General features: G+C 48.8%; 2 protein-coding genes across 2 annotated transcripts in view; one reads left to right on the top strand and one right to left on the bottom strand.

Moving 5' to 3' along the window:
* Window positions 1–10,254, bottom strand: part of EYA1 (EYA transcriptional coactivator and phosphatase 1) — a 224,575-nt gene that overhangs the window by 168,338 nt on the left and 45,983 nt on the right. The window lies entirely within an intron of this gene.
* Window positions 1–10,254, top strand: part of LOC308061188 (uncharacterized protein) — a gene marked incomplete at its 5' end in the record, with an annotated part of 12,343 nt that extends 2,089 nt beyond the window's left edge. The window contains one exon of the mRNA XM_080380780.1: window positions 8,943–10,254. Coding sequence (XP_080236906.1) covers window positions 8,943–9,104 — 162 coding nt within the window. The 3' untranslated portion in view covers window positions 9,105–10,254. The remainder of the gene's footprint in view (window positions 1–8,942) is intronic.

The following is a 10,254-nucleotide window of genomic DNA, read 5'->3' as shown; positions in this document are numbered from 1 at the left end:
TCTTCTCCAGTGTAACAGTCCTGTAAATTAAAGGGTGAGAGTTAATTAAAATGTCAAGCATGGGGCCATGTACAAACATACTGACAAACTGAGATGGAGTCCACATTCTTTTCAAGTTAAATTAATCCATTAGGCTGTATTTTGACTTATCAAATAGGGGATATTTATCTGTATATAACTTTTAACATTTTCATTAAACTATTTCTAGTTGAACACGATTTTGAGAAATTAAACAGTTTACTCTAATTCCCATTAAATTCAGTAGCCAAACTCACCTTGACCCACGATGATGGGAAGTAATGGATGATACTACCTCAACTGAGCATTTCTATACTTCAGGGAAGTAGATTAAATTGCCCTAACACACCTGAGGGGAGAATGTGATCTATGGGTTGTACAAATTGTGGCGATTGTAAGAAAGACTCAAGAGAGGTAAAGTCACAGGTCCACTTGTTCCCTTCTAGTGGAATATGAAATGGAGAATAGAGCATGTGGATCCATAAAAATCTCTGAAAGCAAAGAGGGGAAACAGAATCTGTGCAAATACTTTCTCCTGGACTCATGGAATAGACATGTACAACCTAAACTCTACATTCTGCAGGGCAGTTTCTTCAGAATATCAGTCTTTGACTGAACAGGTGGTTGGCTATGCACACTGTGATGAAGCCTTTCTTTGAAGTCAGGTGTAGGGCTAAGCGTATGTCCAAATTCTGTCCTTTTTCATCCAGAAATCTTGCCTGGTAAAAATTCAGAGCTGTATATCCCAAGTATTTACTAATTTTGATCAGGTAGAGGAGTATTCAAAAACCTTTCACATATCCAAAATATTTAAGAAGGTGTCTGGCTAAAGCACATCTAGGTCCCCAAAGATGCTCTTATTTTTATGTGAGATACCTCAGAATAAAATATGAATGTCAGCTCCAGCATGAGGGTAAATGTTGCATAGATGTCCAAGAATGCTGGCAACACAGCCCCAAGGAGGACTGAGCTCTCATGACAGCCCTGAGCCTCCTTATGGAAGAGTGGACCTCCTTCCTATAGGAAGCCCTGGACACTATGGTGATGAGTGATTTGGATTGTCTTGGATTTGACTTTGCAGTGTTTCTGTTGGCTTTCCTCTCCTGCAGTGCTTTGAGCTCTTGATGTGAGAAGAATCAAGTGAACCCTATATAATATTGAGGCACTGAGTAAAAATAAGCACAATTACTTTCACAATAGGTGATTGATAAGCATGACTTACAGGTCAAAATATTTCAAATAGCACTCAGGTTGGCATCCTACTTCCTAGAGTCTAGTGTCGTGAGTTGTCAAGCATCTGCCATGGCCACTGGAGTAAAAAGCAAGTTGTGAAAGCTCCCTCCCACCCCAAGATCTGTCAGGTCACCTGCTGCCATTATCCCCTGCAGTAGAAACTACCAAAATGTTAAGTGGCTTATACGACCTATAGTGTTACCTAAAACCAATTTGGATCTTCCTTATAGAGCTAATGAATTTCAGTAGGATTAGTAAGAAAATGTATTAGGGCTGACAACTCAGAGTCCTGAAATTTGGAAGACCAGTGCCTCTGAGAACTGACAGTAGCTCCAAGGTAAATGGTTTCTTTTCTGTTATTCTTTCACTCCTCAAAACAAGCACCTCTCCAGATCTGAGAGCTGTTGGCAGGTATGATGAACAGCAAATCCTAATGAAGGCTCTGGTCTGGCCAGAAGTGTTAGGACTTAGCACACTGTACAAATTCTCATCTGAAATTGGAGCATCAGGAGCCAATTTCTTGAACATAATTTATTCCAGACACTAGCTGGAATAAACAGCATTCTGTAACCTCCTCAGATATTTTGCCAGTAGGGAGCTGTCTTTACACTTCTTTCAACCAAGTTAGTGATCCAAATACAAAATTCATCACTCAAGAATACAATGTGGTTTTACAAACTTGAAGATCTGAGTTCATTACTGGAGACATTGTTGTGCCCTGTCTGTATGGTTTTTTCCTTCTGTGTCAGGTCTACTGTAGCATGCTGCTTGCCTTGCCCTGATGAGCAAAAAAAAAAAACAACCCAGCACTCAGCCTATACTGTGGTTTAACTTTCTGTAAGCAACTCAAGCATACGTTCAGTTTCTAACATATTCATTGCTTCATTTAATCGAAGTTTCATACTAGAAAAAGAGTATAAACCCTAACCTCCTTAGTCAGTAAACAACCTTTTGTCTGCCTGAGAGTCTGTGGATTCCTTCAGCCACAAGACATTTTTAGTGCTGTTGCCCCTCGTCCCCTGCACGATGTACACAGCTGTGACAGACGACCTAGGTGTTGCTCTGGGACAGACATTATGAAAAAAAGCACTACCATGAGTATAAACATGACTTACCCATGCAAAGCAGGACAAATAAAACTGAGCTTTTCAGTTCCAGAGTCGGACACTGTTCTCAGCTACATCTAGATGTAATGAAAAGCAGAATTTTTATTACTAGAAAAAATACAAGATTCAAAGGGAGTGTTTTCAGTAATAGTTTCTAATGGAACCTGGAAACATTTCTGAGGCAGGTGCTACTGGGATCCAGTACAAACTGGCACCTATAATACCGTGTTGGGGAGCCACATGTGACAACAGTTTCACTTACTCCTTTAGAAGGTCCCATGAGAAGACAAATAGTCCACCCAAACATGAATCCATTTCATCTTCTAACTCTTAGTTATGTTTTCTTTGACCCCCCAAAAGAAACCATTTTCACCTGTAGTACTGATGTTTTCCATACCTCCAATGTTTGTATTATTTTCCACGTGATACGTTGATTTAGAAAATAAAACTTGAAATATTTCTCCCTCTGCTATGCTGCTCATTTCCCCTCTCCGATACTCCATTAGTTTGTGAGTAACTTTGTGACAGGTTATCTAAAACTGATTAAGATGGAGGGAGGTGGGAAAAGCAGCAGCTTAACATTCTGTGGAGCAGATAAAAAGGTAGTCTTCCATAATCTGGTAATTGTGTCACAGCAGACAGAAGCTTCCCACAGCTCCCCGGGTCAGTGGTAGAAGTCCCTCTGACTTGCAGTGAGTTTTGAACACTTTTTTTTCAGTATCTGTAATTTCATCTCTAATGCTTTCTAAGATCTAATACTGTAAACACCTGTGTTTGTAATTTTAATGAAACTACTCACAGGACTGTTTATGAATACATGGATTTACAGAAGTTTCCTCCATGAAATAATTGGCCGAAACAAGATTATAAAGTAGATTATCTATTAAATCCTATTTTAACTCTCTGGTAATTTTTATTGTGTCTTTGTTCATTAAGATCTTCAAACTGAATACTCCATGTGACATGGAATAGCATCCTCAGCTTTGGTCTATTTACAATTGTAGATGAGGCTCTTCAGCAGCAAAGGCCTGAAATCAGAAGCCTGTGTACATAACACAGGTATTAACAGGAGGCTGAACCATTCAGAGTGACAATCCACTTGTTCAAGGTCATATTCTGCTAATATGGACTTGGGCATCGTTTTGCATGAGACCATTTGTGGAAGTAGTTAAGCGCATAGTCACTATTGTAAATTTGGAACTGCGGTTTATCAGATATAGGAGTTTAATTATTAAAGGTGTCTTATTTTGGGATCTCGGAAAACTTTTATATATTAAACATTCCTCATTTTCCTTAGAATATTGTGGCTGAGTTTAACTCCTAGCAGTTTGAGAGGCTGGTCCATGTAATTTAATCATTTTGTTGACAATGTAAGTCTTGCTTGTCTGTCATTACTATATCCTCTTGAAGATCAATACAAAAGAAAAATACTTGGTCTGTTCAAGAAAATTGCGTTCATAACAGGATGTTCAATTGTCTTCGAAGAAAATATTAACTCACAAGGCAAATATTTATTGTAATGATGAGGAAATAGAAGAATAGTATTCCTTAATGAACAAAAGGAGAGGAAGGCATTGCAAACGCATTTCTGACAGGATAAGAGGGGAAAAAAACCATCTCTTAGATATCTAGTGGGGGGGGAAATGCTTGAATTTGAGATTACCTTCTCCGAGTTTGTTCAGGCCTTTTCTGAGCACACCTCTGCAAATATCCCAGAAAGAGAATTTATTGTCAAGAAACTTAAAGAAACGACAAATTTGAAGTAAATATTATCCCACGATCAAATCTGACGGTGCAAACGTGCTAGGAGCAAACCAGGGAAGAGGGGAAAGCGGTGCCCGCCGGCCGCAACTGCCGCGGCCGAGCCGCGCTCGCCGCCCGCCGCGCTGCGCAGCCGCAGCCGCTCCCGCGGGCGCGGGGCTGCGCGGAGCCGGGCGGGGGCTGCCGAGCCCACACCGCGCCCCTGCCTTGTGAACACCCCCTCTCCCCAGGTGCTCTGACGGGGCTTCCCAGGCTTGAGGTCCCGCAGGGGACACGGGGCCGGAGTGATGCTCTGAGGGACGTGGCAGGGACCTACCGCAGGGCTCCGCCGCCCCGTCGCCCCACAGCGAGGTGTCGGGGAAGCGGGCTGGTGGGCAGGGACCGAGGAGCAAAACCAGATATATGCGTGGAACCATCCCCTCGCACCCACCCTGGGGCGACCCCGCTGCCTCGCAGAGGGGGCCGCCCGTAGCAGTACCACGGGGGTGCTCCTCCCGCACTGCCTTGAGTTGCTCGGGTGGTTTCCTGCGGCCAAGAGAGGAAACTAGGAGATCAAAGCGGGGTGGGGGGTGGGGTGTAGGAAAAAAAAAACAAAACAACACAACCAGAACCTATTCGGCTGAAGACTTGAAGACTGAGTCACTGCTCCTGCTCAATAACGTCCTAAACACGAGTAGCTATCGTCCCTCTGATCCCTTTGGCCGTTCGCAGCGCTTGAGAGCAGCCATTGCCAATGGCCGCGTTAAGAGCTTTGAAGTTATGGAAATTGTCTTCGCAGGCATTAGTCAGTATTTTAATAGGTCTCATTCCGGCTCGCTTGCTGAAAGATGTAAGCAAGCCAAAAACACAACGCTCTTCTGGGGCATCTAAAACGTTAGGTCCCTCCTCCGAGAGGGATTTCGATGTGAGGCCAAGCGCGAAGAGGCGAACGAATACATATGTTCAAAATTACATTTTCGACAGAAATTCAGTTCTACGGGGTCGTGTTTAAACGCGAAGTGGGACAGAAGGGGGGGGGGGGGGGGAGGGGGGGCGCTCAGTGTGCAGGAAACATCACTGGGAAACCTGGAATGCAACAGTAAGGATCAAAAGTTAATGGCCTATTTGATGTGAAAAGTGAGCCGGGGATGCCGGAGAGCGGGAGCGAAAAGAGCCGGTGAGACGCACGCAGGGCGCCCGCACCGCGCCGCGCAGCCGGACCGTCCCAGCCCCGCGCAAGTAGCTAAACCCAAGCCACGGCGCAGGTAGGAGCGTTCTGCGTCGGTTCAGCCGCTAATCCGGCGGATGCAGCCCCCTGAGCAGGGTGGCTGCGCCGGCTCCGGCTCCGCGGGAGACGCTCTCCGCGGCTCCCCGCGCCTGGCATCGGCTGCCCCCTGCAACCCCGGGTACGGGCCCGGAGCCCGGGGTCCAGGGCCGCCGCGGGCTGCCGCCTGCTCTTGGCCCGCAGCACCGGGGCGAAGGCGTGAGCGCGGGGGTCCGCGGGGTACCCGGGAGCTGCAAGCGGGGCGCTGCGCGGGGCGCGCAAGGGGTGGCGCAGTTACCCCTGCCCGCAAACCCCCTGCGCTCGCAGCGCCTGCGCCAGCCGCGGCCGCTGCCGGGGAGCACGGAGGGTTGTGTCTGCGCCTGGCTTAGGCTCTGCAGGGAAAGGCTCCGGAGGAGGTCGTGTGCTCCTCTGCGGTGGCAGGCCACGGTCGTAGCTCGCTAAAATTACAGACCGTCCTCGCACACCGTATCGAGCCGTCTCGTTGCCGATAAAGCTAAGAAAAAATATTAGCCTCTCGTACAATCAAAATATTTCAGCCATGCCGACTTGTTTAACAATATTTTTCTAAAAATAACGCTCTCCTTTGTACCGCTTGATTTCTCCGGCTTTAGCATACGCTTTGAATTAAAACTGTTGACAAGATTGTAACGAAAATACTGATTGATGTAAACATGGCCTGAAACAAATCCACACCTGATTCTGGTTCTCTGACAATGCTGATTAAAGACAACCCCCGCCTTCCCCCACACCCGGCCAGGGTCTCCAGCTCCCAGAGCCACTGACCGTCGGGACATAAGGGTGAGAGAGTGAGCGAGCGAGGGGGTGCACAGAAATACGGGGTTTGGAGCGCTTGGGGCTCCCCAAGTAGGTTTGAAGAGGCACCGAGGCACTGAGTGCAGTCTTTTTCCTCCTCCTTGGTCTTATCCCAACCCCCAGATATACTCAACAGTTGAGAGAAGTCTGAAGTCAGCCCGTTGCCAGCACTAGAATGAAAAGGCTAAGGGAAGCCAAAAATGCCTGTGGTCTCTGTAAACTACATTAAATCACGGGGTGGTTATATTTAGGTGGATAATGAAGCGCGTAAAACGGTAGATAAAAATCAGTTGCTATGGACTGTCTAGGATTTCGTGTGTTTTTATTAATTTTCATAGGAGATTTGAAGATTTACGTGATCCCCCTGTTACAGCGGAGCCCACCCTGCGGACGGAGCGCCCGGCCCGGCGGGGAGCGCTGGGGGAGGCGTTTGCAGCCTCCGCGCCCGCCGCAGCCGCTCCGCGCCCCACCTGGGGCCAGCCCGGCCCGGCACTGCCGCTTTGCATGAGCGGCTTGCGCAGTGATCGAGCCCGGGGAGCCTGAGCCGCGGGGCGGGGTGGGGGGGCACACCGGGAACCAGAGCCCCTAAGGGGCCCCGGTGCCTCAGCCGCAGGTCTGCAGGGGCACCGAGCAGGTCTGGCCTCCGGGATTTCCAGGCTGGAGAGGCGCAAGGCGGGAGGGGGGAGGATGCTGCCGCCCCCGCGCAGCAGTACTGTTCTCCCGTGCCTGGCTGAGCAGGACAAGTACAGCCCAGGTCCCAACTGCAAAGCAGCTGCTCTTGCAGCCTTCCCTGGTCTCCTGGTTCACCGCCGCCACCATCTTCCCTTGTACGCGCCCCCCCATTTCCCCTCCCAAGGGCGCCGGCATCAGCGGGGGCCACCGGGGCTGGGTAAACAGGAAAGTCCTGCTGGATCCCCAGGCAGATCCCCCCGACCCGAGGGGAGGAGTGGTCGAGGCGAGAGCACAGCACGGAGCAGGGGGTGGCCGCTCTGCCCCCCGCCCTGCGCGGGTGCGGAGGCGGTGGGCACCTCCGTGGCCGGGGCCTTCCCGCACCTCCGAGAGGAAAGAAGGATCACGCAGCATGCGGACTATCCACTGGCACTTTATTCTAGCTCTCTAGAAGCGACAGTTTGCAGGTTTTTAAATTTTATTTTCAGTGACATCTCAGTCACTGGGAGTATGTGAGCGTGGAGCAGGGGAAGGCGCTGGAAAGCCGTGCCCACACGGGCGCGATTTGCAGCGCGGCACATTCCCACCGCCGAGTTAGCCTAAGTTACGGACCAAAACTTAAAATCCCCCAGCGACCGCATCACTGACATCTGGCAGCCCCTCCATCCCCTCCCCAGAGCGACCGCAGGGGCACGGACAACCTGTGCGCACCCACGGGCTCCGCTGCAAGCAGCGCCCGGCGGGGCTGCGCGGGGGTCTGGCGGAGCGAGCAGGTGCCGGCGTGCCTCTGCGGGCTGCGCCCAGCGTGTTTATTCTTTCTTTTTTTTTTTTTTTTTTTTTTGGTGGTGGTAGGGTGGTCCCTGTTTTGGCTGATTTAAAAGATTTCCATGCAGCGCAGATAGCGATGCTGCACCTCACGCTTTGCCCCACGCCAAGACTTCAGCTATGGGCCGGTCGCAGTCTGAGCTTCCCTGCGCTACTTTCTCTGCTGATTCTTCCTTATATTCATTCCTTGCCCCCCCGGGAATATATACACATGGAAATACAGGATCGTTTCCAGGTGGCCAATGACTAGGGCTTCAAACCGGTTAGCCTCCTTTGTTTAGCGAAGCGGCATCACTAGCTCCCCATTAGCTGGGTTAGCGTCACGGCGCACGTCACCATCCCAAATCACCGCACCCTCACTGCCGCAGCTGCCTGCGAGAGCGGGACGATGGAGCCGCCGCGCATCCCTAGCTGGGCTGGAAGGCAGGCGCTGCTCCCCGCCGTGCTCCCGGCCGGCTGCAGCCACTAAGCTACCCGGCCAAGGAGGGGAGTGACATGTGCCACTGCTCCATACCGTCATGCCGCGGGCTGGTGGCAGAGGTACCTGCAAGATTAACAAACCAAGGTTTGGATGCAAACCTGTCCTGCTACAATGACACGGGACAGGTGGCTCCTGGGCTGCCATTCACCTTTACTGCCTTATGGCAACTAATAGCGGTACGAATTTTAAGAACAGCACCCCATTCTTCCGTGCATGCGTGGGTTTCTATTGCACGCTGCTCCGTACAAAGGAGGAACAGACAAGACGCTTTCTGTGTCATGGTGTAAGAACGATATCAAGTTATCATTTGGGGCAGGGACAAGGTCTAAGTTCAAGGATGGGAGTTTTGCTTGCCAGGCACTGGAAAGTGTATACCCCATCACCACCACCCCAGCCCCAGCAACAGTAAACCCCAGATGCCAATAAACCTTAAAAAAAAAAAAAAAAAAAAAAAAAAAAAAAAAAGCTATACTGTAATACTGTTTAAGATCTATCTCGAGCACAGAAGCACAGTTACTGGAAGCACAGTTACTGCACACAGAAAGAGCAGAACTGTCCTTGTTTCCGAGCCACCAACAAACATTTATCTTCATACAGGAGCTGGGTAGAGGGTCGTGCCGAAACCGCTCGTCGGATGAACGCGGCTCACCTCCTCTGGTCCCGGCTGCTGGGGGCAACAAACACCCCCCTCAAAGCTGCCAAACGGCACTTCTAAACACCCAGCTATGCAGGTAAAAGCGTAGTGCATTTAATCGCTATACTTTCTTCCTAGGTTATGATGATGGACGAGGGGGTATATGCTCTCACAGCCCAAAGCTGCAAAGCGGAAGATTTCTCCCTTCCCGACCCTGGTCTGACACCCACGAGTGACCCGAGTGTGAGTGTGCGTGTGCACCCTAGAATACGACAGCGTGGAAAATGCATTATTTCCTGAAATAATAAACAATCAACTTGTTCAAATAATCCGGCTTTTACTGTGTTTTGTGTGCGGAGGAGTGCTTACCTCAAGTCTACTCAGGTTTCCCAAGCGTAAAAAGTCTGTAAACATTGCAAATCATCTAGGAGGAGTGTTGGGCTGAATTCTACGGGTCTAGAAACAGACACGTACCGCGTTTTTAAAGTGAAAAAGGAGTAGATTAGCAGGATACGCTGCTAAAGAAAAAATACATAGCGAAGGGAGAAATAAAGGAAGAGAAATGAAATGGTATTGGGAAAGTCTTGGCTCCGGTGAGCAAGGAAACACTCTATCTTCTTCCAGCGTCACTTGATGAGACCATAAAGAGACACATATTATGCATTTTCTCATTTTTCAATATCCCACACGCATATAACACTAGCAAGTTTCGACAGCTATTGCCAGGGCTCGAGTTGGTTTTTCTCAAGTGAAGAAATGCATCTTTAAGTGGGAAATGTGCCATTGGCTAACCACAGCCAGAGATGTCTGCTGGGGTAAACAACGTTGTTAATTCCTTCAAGCTCCATCTGTGGAAATGATAAAGTGCAGCCATTATGGAAGACTGCAAGGTTAAATTAATTAGGTTCCTCCATTATGCTTCAGTCTTCTGAAGATGATTGCTATTTCCCTCTTAAATGCCATTATTCCTTGATCTATCTAGCAGCTGATGCAATTAAAGTGAACATAATGTAAATTTAACAACACAAATAACGCTTTCCTCCACCTATGTTTGAATGGGGAGTGCGAGGGCTGTATCGCAAGCTTCCACTTTCCCCCGTAAACATCTGATGTAACCTTAAAAAAAAATTTCAAACAAACCAGTGTGTATTTGGATACTTTTCTTAGGCGAATTCTTGGATCAATACTTTTGTTTCATGTTTTCATGTTCTCAGTAATGTTAAGGGATCCAGTTACAAACTCTTGCCAGTAAGAAAGAAAATATGCCCCGCTGCGCACCCTCCTAAACACTTCTAAGAAATAGTGTTTTCTTTTCATTTGGAATGACAATTTTGTTTGCCTGCTCTGCCCCGGCGAGCGAGACTATAGATTATTAGTAGACACATTTAATTCCGGACCATAACGCGGGCGGCTGCGCCCAGGGCCGACACAGTCCCCCCCCGGCCGGGCG

This window comes from Falco punctatus, assembly GCF_963210335.1.
Source record: "Falco punctatus genome assembly, chromosome: 3".
Taxonomy (NCBI): Eukaryota; Metazoa; Chordata; class Aves; order Falconiformes; family Falconidae; genus Falco; species Falco punctatus.
This window is presented reverse-complemented; position numbering and strand designations above follow the sequence as displayed.